The 15356-nt window shown below is 47.2% G+C and overlaps 1 protein-coding gene across 4 annotated transcripts in view; it reads left to right on the top strand.

Annotated features, from left to right (window-relative positions):
* Nucleotides 1-15356, top strand: part of LOC133967997 (microtubule cross-linking factor 1) — a 51224-nt gene that overhangs the window by 11209 nt on the left and 24659 nt on the right. For all 4 annotated transcript variants that reach the window (XM_062403764.1, XM_062403763.1, XM_062403765.1 and 1 more), the window contains exons 4-5: nt 11987-12046; nt 12339-13718. In XM_062403764.1, coding sequence (XP_062259748.1) covers nt 11987-12046; nt 12339-13718 — 1440 coding nt within the window. The remainder of the gene's footprint in view (nt 1-11986; nt 12047-12338; nt 13719-15356) is intronic.

The raw sequence follows: 15356 nt of genomic DNA, 5'->3' as shown, positions 1-15356 counted from the left end.
CTATGGGCAGAGTCGGTCTCTGGTTCGTCTCTGGTTCTACTCCACGGAGAGACAACAAAAGACGAACCTGGATTGATCTGTCCAAAAATCCCAAAGTCTCCCTACCCTGTCTAGTGCCCCTGAGCAAGGCACCTTAGTCCCCCAACATCTGCTCCCCGAGCGCCGTACATGGTCGCTCACTGCTCTGTGTGTCCTGCACCAGATGGGTCCAAAGCAGAGGTTAAATTTCCCTACCCGCATGAGTGTGCCTTTGCATGTCTGTGCATGTGTTTGGGACGAATAAATGGATCTTAATCTTAATCTTAGAGTTAAATTAGTCTGATGAAGCAAACAACACAATATCTAGGAGACACTAGTTGACCAACAATCACGAGCGACACTGAAGATCCAGATTTAGTTTCTCAGGTCCGGAAAAACCCATTTCATCAGGAAGCTGTGGCTCCTGCTGTTCAAACCTCACCCCCCCCCCCCCCAATGTGAGCCGCCCTGTGGGCTAATAACACGTCCAGCTGACGACTCCCTCTGGATTACTGGGAGCTCTGCTGCCACCTGAGCTCAGATCCCATCGTCTATTACACGGCCCAGTGGCAGATTGGTTGTCTGCTGGGATTTGATAATGACAATGTCCCTTTGCTCCTTCACCTGGCTCCCCTCCCACCGTATTCAGGCCTCAAGGACCACATGTGTGCAGAGGTGAAGGCCCCTCCTCCCTTATTACCGACCCATTGTGAACCCGTTTGTCACACTCAAGGGGACCGAGAGATATAGAGTGGGCCATAAGTGGCGCGGGGGTGAAGACGACCTCATTGTCAGCCAGCTGGATATCAACGAGCACTTCCCCTTTTCAACCCCACTCCCTCCTCCGGCCTCCTCCCCCCCGAAGCTCCAGTCACACATAACGAGAAGCTGTTGTCTGGTTCCCATTAGTGAGCAGAGGACACAAGGCAGATCCTAATAGTGTCCTGGACCCTGAAACAACTCCGGCAGCCATCTTCAGGAGGTATTTACAGATATTGAAGTGGCGAAATACCACTATTGGTGTTTTAGCAGTAAATTCAGTTGTCTGCCCCCACAAACAACTTTTTCTTAGAAGAGGTCAAAGCGCCTGTCGCTCAGAACAGGCAGACGTCCGTCATCCATGTCTAAGTGTTTCCTGCTGAAATCAAGGAAAAGGCAGAAAGTCAATCTGCTTCCATCAGCACTCGAGAGGATCAGCTCTCAATCTCCTGGATGCCAACGATCGCACAGACTCCATCAAACTGAACCAATATCTAATTTGTTCAAGTGATAGTTTGGATTTCGAAAATAAAATGTGACGGCTCCAGCACAGACAGATTGAATCCACTCTGGGATTTGGTCTCTTCCTGGGACGTGTTGATGACAGCGCAGAGATACATTCGTGAGAAAATGAATAAACGTAAAGATATAACAACACCGGCTTTATCCTTTAATTCTCCTTGAGAAAGGGGGAATTCATAATCTGAGCCGAAAACCAAGTCTGGTTACATGAAGGAAGAGATGATCCCTGTTCCCTACACGTCTGAGCCGCTGGTATTTGTTATGGCAGCAGCAGTAAGGGGGCGTGTGGTATCACTTTCTGTTTTTATCATTTGTCAGCATTATTTCACTTGCAGCCCTTCGGTCAAGTTGAGGCTCTCCGATCTTTGCCCGTGTCCTCTGAACAACATGATGAGCATGGAGTGACATTTTGCCTTCCCTCGCCCACCCCACCCTTCCACTACTCCACTCTCTCTCTCTGATCTCTGCACATTACACACGCCACTGGCCCGATGCCAGCGCCGTCGTCCCAGAATACTCGGCGGACCTGCTCAGGAGCTCGCAGGCAGATGACACGGCAGCTCGTCCCTCCTCCCGGTGTGTCTGAGCCACAGTGTCCTTTATAGCCGCTGGTTTTTCCACAAATGGGACGACTCCTGTGACACATTGCATTTACTATTTAGTTTATTTTAATAACCTAACGTCAGCGCCCTGTGTGTGAGCTGCCGGTGAGAGGGCAGACTTTTCACTCGGCTGTGGATGACCTCCAGACAGAGCAGCACCAGTGGATGAGTTCCACAGATATCGGGCTCTTCTGGTCACCTGTGTCCCTCTGGAAGTAGTTTTCTTTTTCTGCTGAGTCTGCACGGCCTTGTAAAGCACCGGCCTGCAGCCCATTTACACACATTCCCCCCCGGGAGCTGCTCGCTACAACCTCCTGCCTGCACCAAGGACCATGTGATAACTGTCCAGGGGAGGCAAGGAGCTTCTCCTTGATCCTTCATCTCAAACAAACACTTCTATTAACCCCTTGAGGTAGTTGTAGCCTCCTGCACTCTGCTTTTATTATGACAATGCCACACTTATGTATAAAGGGGATAATCTGCCTTGTCTTTTGGGTTAAAGTTATTCCACAATTAATAGTTTTAATCAGCTTCATTGTTTCAGTCTTTCAACCAAAAGAAGTGACTTCGGAATCTTCTCTGACTCCAGCCTCTTAAATGTATAACAAATAAATATAACTTGTAGTCATTTATTCTGGAGGGCGTCTTTTTCTGTGGCATACACACAAAAAATGAAAAAAATACACAAATATAGAAAAATGCCCTATTTTGCATTGTTATAGAAAAACTGTAATGAGTCCTTCCCAGCCCTAGGCTCTGGCCCCACCCCTCCACTTAAGTATGGCGGAAATTGTCTGTTTAGTTATTGCATTATCCGTGCTGAATAATAAAACCAGCAAACAGGCATGAGAACTGTTTTTGGGGAGAGTCTCAGGACTGAAAGTGTTTTCAAAATGTTCCCTCATGTTCATCATGCCTCGCTGTCTCCTCATGTGTCCCCCCCCCCCCCCCCCCACTGGCCTCCAGCCGTCGAGGACCTGTGTCCCTGTCAGACGATCACCACCCTCCACGTGAGCTCGGGGGGGCCACATCAGACCCCACAGCAGCTCAGTGGTCATCATGGCTGCGTCCAGTCGCCTCCTAAAGGCCACAGTGTTTTCTGAGAGCAGCACTGCAGGCGGGTCAGAGATGATTAATAGCAGCAGCCGCACGTCACTGAGAGTCGAGAACATTAACGTCAGGAGTAAATGTTAAGTAAAGTTTAAAGTGTTTCTATAATGTTTAATCAATCACTAACTTCTCCGTGTGTCAAAGAGGCCGAGGACAGATTTTTCAGACTGTCCGTCTCAAACCATTCGTTTCCATGGCAGACAGAGACGGGCCAGTCACACAGAGGGTCGTTAATTACTGTCTGGAGATTTCCTGCTTCACGACGACCGACCACTGTTGACTGTCTCCACTGAGTCTCCTCTGAAGATCATTAAAAGACTTTGTGCTTAATTAGTTCAGACTTTCCTTCTTTAGTGTGTTTTCCTGTGAGAGTGTTCCTGGGAAGAATGAAGCGAATAGTACAGTGAGAAGTGCACATGTGGAAAACCGGCTCAGTCTAGATCAGAAGGGGAACAAGATAAACCTGAGAACCCTGCATGTGATTAAACCAGAAAAAAAAAATCAGTTACACAATTTCAAGTTTTGGTTGTCTTCTAATATTGTATCAACAGAGCAACCGGAAATTAGTTACAGAAAATAATCAGTAAACTTTTCACTTGACTTCTTGAGGGAGTTGAAAGGTTTCTCCTTTTATAATAAAACTATAATTTCACCCAAGAGCCTTTATACCTTAATCTTATCCCCCCAAATATAATGAGTTATTAGTTATAAGTGGGTTATTCATTGCTTTTGGCAGTGGAGTCTCCATAGAAACAGCTGTTTGTCATAGTTTAGTCTCCTTATCGCTGTCGGCTCAGTGATGTGGACAGATCCAAAGTCTGCAGGACGAGTCCACCTGCCCTCCTTCTTATCCTCCTGCCTCTGGTCTAATATCCTCTAATCTTAAAGAAGAAGACAACACAGCATCCTCACTGCCTCTCTCCTTCCTTTATTTCCTCCCTTCTTTTCTCTCGTTAAAGCATCCAGAATACGCTTGCGTGGCACAGAGCTCTTGGCTGCTGATACACGAGCATGTAGAGTCGTTTCCAGGACGGCTTTATGCACTTAAAATAAAATGCTAAACCCGCAGAATAGAAATGAATCCGTCCAGGCTGCGTGTCAGGAGGGAACCGTGAGATGCAGCATATTGTAATCACACGTTTGGGAGAAGCTAAAGCGGCTAATGGGAGCAGTCACTGAGGTATGGCCTCTCTCTCCTGCCGCCTTCTCACCGTGGGATCTGCCGACTCAGCGTAACAGACTCTCGGCAGATCGAGAACCAGTTGTGTCTTGCATGCAACACACCCACAGACACACACACAGTGACTTATCACAAGGCCGAGATTGTGTTAGACTGTTAAACCTGATTCACTGTGGAAGGCGAACAAATTGTTGCAGCTCAAACGACCACATATTTATATTGGTAGGTCATTATCCTCGGATCAGTTATTAGTATTATTATTATATTACTGTCTCCTGTTGTTGTGTCTAAATCAGCATGTAACAGAATCAGCACCGCACAAGGGATTAGTAGAACAACTCTTGGGGAATTGTCTTGCTTCACTTAAAAGTTGTCTCCACCTTGTGTCTGTGGTTTGTGCCAGCTGGCAGCGTGGCAGCGTGTTCCTCTGCACGCAGCGTGCCAGGCTGCCACGTTGTTCGGGGGGGGATTTGTAAAGTGAAAGGCGAGTGACACGCCCCAGAGAAGCTCCATTGTGCTGCTCTGTAATGGCCTTCGGGTCTCAGACTGAGGGTCAGGGACAGCTTAGCGCCGAGAGGAGCCGTGTGGGCGTGACCCGCCGCTGCTCACACACGACCTCCTGCAGACACGCACATACACAAACATTCATCGACACACAGACACACACAGAGGCAGGCATACTGGGCTCACGCTGATATAACCTGTGCATGTCAGCATAGGTCTCTATAGCTACCAGTATCGATTCCTCTGAGAATGACAGTTTTCCCAGTCTATAGGCTGCTGTAGGACCCACAAGTCTCCAGTGGGCGACCGGGAATAGAAGCACAGTTGACACCTCATAATAAAACAGACTTTACTGCCACAGGGGTTTTACAGCAAAAGCACTAACCTTGTTTATGGTTCAGTATATTAAGATGCATATGTGCTTCGTTGGTCCTGTTTTTCCCGTCTTTGTGCGATAACAAGATAACCTCGAAAATGTATAATTCCATTACTGTGAAATATGTCTGACAAACAGACGATAAGTTAATAAGATTCGTGCGATGATACGGATCAAGCATTTCCGGTGTTGTCTGTTAATAACATTTCAGCCACAATGTTGTGCTGCCTTCGTGGAGCAGAAGAAAAGACCCGACACCTCGGATGTTTTGCTCTGTGTGTTTCCGTGTCGCAGGCTTAATGTGGAATATAAGGTTGTGCACATTATGCAGCGCAACAGGTTTTACCATCACATTCCTGTTTTTGACATTTAAAGTTAGAAGAACGAAGAAAAAATTACACAAGAACAAAACATTGCCCTGAACTGATGACAATCCTATTAAGAGGTGCAAAGAATTCATTGGTTTCCTTAATATATTAAAGGTGTATAAATACTAAATCCCGAAATCCCAGCAGCTTTTGTTTGGTGGAAGTCTTTTATTCATTTTTTCATGAAACACATTAATCTCAACGTTTTGGAGCCATGTTTGTGTCTACCTGACAATCGTAAGTTCCATATTCACTTTGCTTTTAGCTCTGTTTTGTTCTCCACCACCTCCTGAAGAAAATAGCTTTTGCTCTGAAGCCACTGTCCTCTCCAGCTGGTTTTTGCAGCTTGTGTCTAAACTGTCTGATGTGTCTGAGCGTAGCTTGTGTTTTTATGTGAACAAACAAGTTACACTGATCAGATGGAACCAAAACAGTAAAGCAACATCTGTGGAAAAAACAAAATAATGAGCTTTACGATATCAAAATACTGTGTGATAAAATTGCCACTATACAAGCAACTCCTTTCACAGTACACGCAGCCATTTGATCCATTATTAATCTGAAAATATCAATGGGTGCAGCTTTAAGATCTTCGACTAACGAACTGACTCGAAATGGGGAAATGAACCCGTCTCGATGTCGAGCTGCAGGAGCCTCAGGGAGGACGGAGTCTGTTTACATCTGTGTACAGCTCCTGTTTGCTGGGGATGGTCTGACATTGGAGTGACCTCAGACTGCTGCATCCTGTCTGTGTCTCATGCACAGACAGTAATATGAGCAAGAAGAAGCGCATGCTACACCCACACCGTCTCAGACACATGCAGGAGACTGATGAATGCAGATGTACAGACGTGCTCGATAACGCATGTGCACCTAGTGTCAGTAGCGCACTCTACTGGAGGACTGTAAATGGATTCATCTTTGATTGGCTTATTGCTTTTTGAAATATCGCTGGCACAGCTATTTCCCGGTAGCCGGCGTGGGGTCTTTGCGCGTCGCATGTTCAGTAGCCAATTGAATTGCGATGGATTTGCAGGGTTCCTGTTTGGCCAGATAGAGCATCTCCAGCTGTAGTATATTTAGACCACTGCAGGTGCTGAGAGCCAAAGATTGATCGTCCATAAAAATAACACTGTTCCGTGTATCAGGTTGCAGCAGGAGCGTGAATAGAAAACACTCACATGCATCGGAATATGTCCTCGAATGAAGGAAAACATTTGATTAAACGATCCCAACAGGGTGTTTGACACTTATGTGCATCCAGTCAAGTTTTTGTGTCGTTATAATTAATTTATTGAAAGGGATTACGGTCCAGATCGGAGGCTCATTCATCCAGATCTCACTAATATAATCTGCCTCGGAACATTTCACAGCGACTTATCTCTCTGAGCTCTCCCGTCGGCTGAGCGATATTCATTCTGTTGTGTTGGAGTCTTAGGCTCCTCTGTCAGGGTGGAGAAGGGCTTTATCTGCATCCAGCGGCCTGTCGCAGCTCCTTTTGTGCACCACTCCCCCCGGTCCACCCCCCCCCCACTCCCTCCAGCCCGTCCCCTTTTCGCTGGTCACACCACGCTTCCTGCTGAATCCCATTACAGGAGCCAGACGCCCCTCTTCACACTGTGCAAAATCTGAAATAGGCCAAGCTGCTGAGTACAGATGCTGCCGCTGTGTTTCCCATTCTTACACATCCTCCACCCCCCAAAATATATCTGTTCCACCCCGTCGGGTTCTTCTTTGCGGTGATGTCACTGTGCGATGTCACTTGTTCCAAAAATGTCTCAGTTCTACGCAAGCGGGCGAGTCACAATATTCTTCTTTTCCTTTGAGAACACATCAGAGTTTCCAGGATCATGTTTTCCTCTCAGTGTCAGAGCTTCACTGCACAAAACTGAACTTATTGACTGATGTGCTTTTGCATATAGATTACACTGTTCTCCCTTTAGACATGGATTTATGCTAATGGGTGAAAGAACACACCTTCAAACACACACACACCTTAATGACTCTAATTTTAGTGCAGCGTAGAGTAACACAACACTGTCACACACAAACACAGCATTCACTGTCTTGACGTCATCATTTATCTGCACCATAAACGACACACCCATGCTCACTTACAACGTTTGCCTAACCACATTTCTTATGTACACTAACCCTAACCCTGAAACCTCAACCATGCCTAAACTTAATCCCTTCATCACCTTTGACCAAACCACTGATTCTTATCTAATCACAAAATGAATTTACCTTTAATTCAACTCGTCTGCAGCTCCATCCTGATTCTAAATTTAACTCAAATCTATTTCAATGAGGCTGCTGCAGGGAGATCACCCAGTTGAACCTGAAATTGAACCAAGATTGTTGCATCACATCACAACAAGATCCAGCCCAGTGCAATGGGTGAGTCAGTCTGATGCACTGGGAACCTGATGCTCAACACTTTGATGGGTTTTCCTAGTTTTCAGTTTTGCAGGAAAACGTCCAATTAACCCCTAAACTTCTAATTAACCTAAATCTATGCCATGAAATCAGGACCTTGAAACACAATTTTAATTTTATAGCCTAATCCGAGGCTTAAATTTCATCTTAACCTTCAACTATAACCCTTAACTTAAAATGCAAAGCCTTCAGATGTGTGTTTTCTCTCTGAATGGCCTTATTTATATGGTCTGAAGTCCAGCTGGTTCCCACCCCCCCGTGCATCTCGCTTCACGGGTGACATGTGTGAGGCCACATTACGATGGGATGGAGATGTGGAAGAAAGAGAAGAGAAAAGAGAGGGAGGGAGGGATTAAGACCAAGTAGAAAGGGATCAGGTGGTACAGGTGTAAAGTACAGACTACCAGTGGAATAGATACAGACAGTCAGTCAGTCAGTCAGTCAGTCAGTGAACCAGGACCCACAGGCCTGCTTCACCCAGTCCCAGCAGGGTAACGACTGTGTAACTACAATCTGCTAATGCCATCAGCTGGCAGATGCCCAGGGGAGTTAAACCAGTCGCACCAGTACAGCATCTCAACTCCGACACCAGCTGGAGCTGCCCCCCCCCCCCCTGCCTGCCTGCATGACTGTCTGCCTGCCACTAACCCATGCAGGCTAAAAGGCTTGTGAGAGCAGTGCATGCAAGTGAAGATGAAGACTGATGCAAGTGTTTGTGTTTGGGCTTTCTTCAATGTTTTTGCACTTGACTGCACTTGAGTGTTTAAGCGGAAGAAACGCTATCACGCAAATAACGTGGAATTGTGTGTGCATGATTGTGTGTGTGTGTGTGTTGCAGATTGAGTTTTTAGCTTAGTAAGAAACTCTAAAAAGCAGAGCTGCTCAGGGGGCGTCACCGTGTCAGGTTGTGTTGTGCCATTAGGTCGGCAACTGGTGATTATTTAAACCTTTTTTAATCCAATTATTTGGTCGTAAGAAAGACTCGACCCAGTGTGACGTCTTGTTCCTTCAGCTCAGAAAATCTGAAATCCAACCCACACTGTGAAAGACAATGTTTTAATGTCCAGGTGGCTGGAATCTGGGTAAATAATAACGTCTAAATGTGAAATAGTTTTAAAACTGTTTAAGTTGCTTTCTGTAAATTGTTATATCAAACCTTTATAATCAAAGTAACAGCAAACAACAATATTTTGGGGGATAAGTGTTTCCTGGTATTTAAAGGTCAGTTTGCCCACTTGTATCTCCAGGTAAAGGACACAGACCATCTTATCGATTCATGTTCCTTCGGTTGCTTTTCTCTCTTATCACTCTGCCGTCGTGGATCCGAGCCTCGAATTGAGTTCAGCACACAGCGAACAGGAATCCCTGGTTGTCTGGGGTTCAGAGCAGCTTTGCTCAAGATGCCGACTTAATCCGCTGTTTCCCCAGAGAGGCTAGCTCCGTCACCGCGGCTGGGAATTAAACCACGACTGGTGTTGGAGATACTCGGGGTGGAGGGGTCGGGGGGTGGTCGGGGGTATTATAGGCAGGGATGAGCAGAGTGTGTAAACAACTGTGACCTGTCATCGCTCTCTCAGTCATTTTGACACGTGGCTGATTTGGAACTGTGAAAGTATGAGCATAAACAAATGTGTTTGCTTCTCTTTTGAGGGAACATCAGTGTGTGTTTGTGTTGTGACGGGATTAAACTACACGTCATGTAATCGACACACAACGAGTGATGCTTAAAAACATCCATGCACTGCAGCCCGTCCATATTTAGCTCCAAGCAGAAGTGTCTATTTCAGTGGGGAGGAAAACAGACGAGCTTGAATCACGTTGCCAGAGAACTGTGTCAGTAAATCTGATTTATAGAATCCATCATAATGGGAAACTCCAAGTTAAAAGTTAAACACACAAAAGAGAGACACACTTCTCACACTGTCACTGCGCTCCGTTCGGTTGTGTTCATGTTTTGTGCCGTCTCTAAGTGGGCGCTTCCTTCCTGTCGCCGAGCCAGCGACTGAGTCAAAGTGCGTTCCTGCTTCGGGGCAAAACCAGTCACCCCTCACACTTTCCATCCGTCTGGCCATGGATGATTCACACTGCCCAGTATGTTGCACTGGGAACTGAGCTAGTACAGTGAAGAGTTTGCTCCATAGAGGAAGGACACAGTTCGCACAGCAGCTTGGAACCCTGATGAATTATGTTACTGTTCACTGACTTTGCTCTTCAGTTGGGAAAATGTCTCCTCCTTTCAAAATATTTTTCTCATTTATTGTTTCTCAATCGAAATATTTGAGGCCAAGAGTTGAATCCTAAAACTTGTTTAAACTCCCGTAAACTGTCAAAATGAAATCTCAAGTGCAAAATACGATGAAGTAGAGAAACATGCTGAAATACTCCAGAGTTAATGACAGCAGCTGATTCATAGTTGACCAACAGAATTTTATGTTATTACAAAATACTCCACTGAGCTCCATTCTACTTTGTTATGAATTCAATATCCTTGGATTGTGAACAGAGTCATAAAAAAATCTACCGATCCTCCAGCAGTGGAAATAACACTTCATCACAGCCTCTGTGAAGTTTCCCTGTTTCTGATGAAGTGGAACGACATTGAAATATGACAGCGACTCTGAGATTGAAACATTAATATTGAATCATGTTTCCTAGAGAGGAGCCGGGCTGCGGCTTAACGTCTCATCAGGACCTTTAAATAACTGCATCTGTTCCTGGAAACACATTCACTCTGCTTTTATACAGGGGGATCTCTCTCTCTCTCTCTTTCTCTCTCTCTCTCTCTCTCTCTGTCTCTCTCTCTCAACTCAACCTCCATCCCTTTATCCGTCTCTCTCTCTCTCTCTCTCTCTCTCTCTCTCTGTCTTTCCCTTCATCCCTCTCTCTCTGTCTCTCTGTCTGTCTCCCTCTCTCATCATCTCCTCCATCCATCCCTCCAAACCCTCCATCCCTCTCTCTCCTTCTCCCTCTACCTCTCTCACCCTCTCCTCCCTACAACCCTTCCTCTCTGTCTGTCTGTCTGTCTGTCTGTCTGTCTGTCTGTCTGTCTGTCTGTCTGTCTGTCTGTCTGTCTGTCTGTCTGTCTGTCTGTCTGTCTGTCTGTCTGTCTGTCTGTCTGTCTGTCTGTCTATCTCTCTCTCTCTCACTCTCTCACCATTCTCCTCCCTCCATCCCTTTCTCTCTTTCATTCTCTATCTCTCTGTCTTTCCCTTCATCCCTCTCTCTCTCTGTCTCTCTGTCTCTCTGTCTGTCTCCCTCTCTCATCATCTCTTCCATCCATCCCCTCTCTCTCTCTCTCTCTCTCTCTCTCTCTCTCTCTCTCTCTCTCTCTCCTGTCCCCGTCTTGTGCAGCTGCAGCTGATGTTGTAAGAGAGCAGATAAAGATGAGTGATTATATTTGTGGGTAAGACTAAGCTGCCGTGCACAGGGCCCTGTTCTATCCAGGCTTTGCGTGCAGTGCTGTCTGATTCCCTCACTGGACGGGCAGATGCTTTCCCTCCGAGCGTAGGGGAAGCACCACGTGTCAGTGAATCTGAGCCGGGATAAGACGTCTGTCACACCGAGCTCTCAATGGGATCTGAAGGGCCCTGCTGCATCACAGTGACAGAACGTCCTCATCAGCTCTACATCTGAAGTTTCTCTCAACTGACAAACATATAAATCACATGTAGCGTTTATGAGCTCCTGCTCCTCCACTGACTCGTAATCGGATGTTGGCCTTTGATTCAGGCTATGGCCACTTCTAGAGACTGTGCATGGATCAGAGTAATTATGGCATTAAATCTTTGTAAATGCTTCCTACCTGATGGAGATGTTATGCTGTTCCATCCTTATCGTCAGTTATAAATATGGAGTCACAAGTCAGTTTATGAACTATACTGCAGCCACCCACGGGGGATCCCAGATGTTTTATCTTCATTTCGCAAAACTGCAGATATCCTCACTTTAATGTTCATATCACTCTGTTGTGATGTTGGTGTTTTTGACTTTCCGACTTCCTTATGCAGCAGCAGCTGTGATAGTTGGAGGAGAACCAGTGTTTTGTAAATCAGTGTTTGGGTTCAGTTCCAGTTGATGTTTTAAATCCCTCTTCTCTGCTCCTTCACAGACCGCTCTGAGGAGACGAGGAAGCAGGGAATCATTCAAAGACAAGAAATCCTCAAGTCAGGTAAAGAATATGTTATTTTTTATTTCTTTAACAATTAAAGGCTGGAAAACAATTTAACAGTTTCGTCTCCACTAACAAAATTAATGGGCTTGAGGTTGAGAGCCACAGACAATACTTAGATTCAGTAGGATCTATAAAGGTAGATAGGACAATAATGAACTATAACTATATTCCTTTAAAGCAGATTTGATCGATATTTCCACTATGTATTTCTACGTAGTGGACTTAAATTAATCAGGTGACCAGATGCACCAGTTCAAAATGTAAATATGCAACTATTGTATTTTTCTAGGAGGACAGTGCAGACCTCAGGTGCCAGCTCCAGTTTTCCAAGGAGGAGTCCAGCCTGATGAGGAAAAAGATGGCGAAGCTGGGCCGTGAGAAGGATGAACTGGAGCAGGAGCTGCAGAAGTACAAGACGGTTTACGGGGACGTGGACAGTCCCCTTCCTCTGGCTGAATGCTCCGGCGGAGGCCCTCACACCACTCGGGAGGCCGAGCTGCGATTACGCCTCAAGCTGGTGGAGGAGGAGGCCAACATCCTGGGCAGGAAGATTGTGGAGCTGGAGGTGGAGAACCGCAGCCTGAGGTCAGAAAACGAGGACATCCGGTGCCAGTACGAACGGGACTTCTTCGGGCGGGAGCCGTTCTCCAGCATGCCCTCATCGCCGTATGGTGGCGACACTCTGGACTCGGCCAGTGAGCTACGTCGCCACCTTCAGTTCGTGGAGGAGGAGGCCGAGCTTCTGCGCCGCTCCATCTCAGAGATTGAGGACCACAACAGGCAGCTCACGACTGAACTCAACCGCTTCAAATTCGGCCCCAGCAGCAGCTCGGGGCCCGTAGCCGAGGAGGGCGGCGAAGGAATTCTGTTTAAACCCGGGAACGGGAATGGTTCCGGTAGCGGGTTGATGATGGAGGAGCTGAAGTCGGCCAGGATGCAGATCAATGAGCTGAGTGGAAAGGTAATGAAGCTCCAGTACGAGAACCGAGTCCTCATGTCCAACGTCCAGCGCTGTGACCTGGCCGCTCACATCGGCCTACGCACCGGCAGCCCTCGGGACAGCGATGCAGAGAGCGATGCAGGGCGGCGAGAAGCCACCGAGGACGAGGAGACAGGGAGGCTCCTTCTCCTCCATCCCAAACGAGAGGGCCCAATCGGTGGTGAGAGTGACTCTGAAGACATGTTCGAGAGGACAACGACCACCTCGGGGTTCGGAAGCATCAAACCCTCGGACGGCAGCGAGCTCAGTGCCACCGATCTGGCCAACCGCAGGAGGGAAGAGCGGGAGTCGTTCGGCAACGTGAAGCGAGAGGCGGACCGGCTCGGCAAGACGGTGGACCGGCTCATCACGGACACGGACAGCCTGATCTTCGAGGGCCGGCTGCTGGTGACGACAGGAGAGAGCCCGGAGGGAGGGGCGGCGTCCGGGTCCAAACCGGACACGCAGGTCCTGGACAGCATCAACACGCGCATGAAGGCGTTCCGCACCGAGCTGCACATCTTCATGGAGAAGTTGGACCACGTCGGGGAGGGCCTGAGGGACAGGACAGACGATCTGTCCCCGATGCCAAACCTCACAGAGTCCAGCAGCTTCCTGTCCTCAGTGACCTCCATGTCCCGGGACTCTCCCATCGGCACCTTCGGAAGAGACCTGGTGACAGACTTCCAGGTGAGTTCAGTGAACAGACTCCCTGTGACCTTCTCCGGTGCTTTTCTAAGGTTAAATCTTTTTTTCCCATTACTTTTTCGTAAATGTCAGTATGAGAGCCGCCCTGAGAAACAGTTATACATGATGGAGGAAAAGTAATTACTCCCGTTTTCCTGTGGCCATAGAAAACCATATGTTCTATAGAAATAATCCCACCAGGGTGTTCTTCCAGATGGCTTCATTCCTGCACTGCAGCAGAAGGCAAAACTGAAATCGCAGAATGATTTTAAGTCGCTGACAGGATCCAGATATAGACGTAGCCTTGAGTAAACCCATTGGTGTCTTTGTGAAGGTGAGAATTATTTTAGGTTTGATTTAAATACGGGTGCAGTCATTAGTCGACGCTTCAAGGCCAAAATAAACTCAATGAGATTCACATTCAGCAACGTTTGCACAAAAATCAGCTCTAATTAAAAACAGTGGCCTCTCCGTGCATCTTTAGTGCACACACACTCTCTGCAGCCAGGCTTCCTGTCAGTGGGAATATCATTAACTTGCAGGCAAACATGGCTTAAAGGATAGGTTTGCATTGTTTTCAAATCTGTCTTAATACAATAGTAAAAGTGCATTGAGACACTATGATTCCTCCTCTGCGTACCTTCTGTAGTGTGACTCCACTGTAAGAAATGAAGGACAAAATCCACAGTCGTCGTGTTCCTCGTTGTTAAGGGGAATTTAACATCAGAATCTGTTTACTGGTCTTTGTCAACACTGAAAAAGTTCCATAAAGACTTGGAGAAAGAAGTGATTGACATCTGCAGACCTGTCCTCAAGATATATATCTAATATATGAGGCTGTAGTAGTTAGATTTTTGGACAGAATTCCCAGGGCAGTGTTCTTTGCTTCTCCGTGGGGGAGGCATACGTCCTAAAACACCAACCTGATAAGTTAAAGTCTAATATAAGCTTTGGCAAAAGTTAACACTACATTTTGCACAATGTGAGGACTGTAGATTTTGTCCAGCATCTCTTATAATAAGGTCGTTCTACAGTAGATGTGGAGTTTGACTGAGGCGGTAGACCTGCTAGAAGCTATGTAAAAGCCTCGATATGAAATTGAGTTGGACCCCCCCCCCCCCCCGCCCCCCGTCCACAAATCTCCAGTGCCAGCACATGGTAGTATATCAGCCCCCCCCCTCCCGCTCCACCACGAGCCACCCAGCTCTATCACACCGGCACCATCGCCATCCCTCCCTCCCGACAGCTCCGCCCGCCACCACCACCACCATCGCTTCCTGCTGCTGCCACATCCACATCTGCATCTTCATGCACATCCTGCCTGCCCCCCCGCTCCCCTGCACTCACTGTCTGCAGTCTTCCCGGGCCAGGGTGGAGGTGCTTGACACGGTGCTTGGTTTGAATGGAGCAAGTAGCGAGGGAGTGGTGACGGCTTCTTCCATGTGGGGTTTAGTTTTGTTTTCCTGACACAGTGAATTGTTGCATGATGAATTTTGGTCAATACTTTTCTCCCTCCACAGCTCGGCTTCACCACGCGATCATTCAGTGGGACTCATAATGACACGTAAATGGTGTAGCTGTTATGTTTGCACAACATATTACCCCATGCACACATACTGACACGTGGGATGGTTACTCCAC

This window comes from Platichthys flesus, chromosome 14 (assembly GCF_949316205.1).
Source record: "Platichthys flesus chromosome 14, fPlaFle2.1, whole genome shotgun sequence".
NCBI lineage: Eukaryota > Metazoa > Chordata > Actinopteri > Pleuronectiformes > Pleuronectidae > Platichthys > Platichthys flesus.
This window is presented reverse-complemented; position numbering and strand designations above follow the sequence as displayed.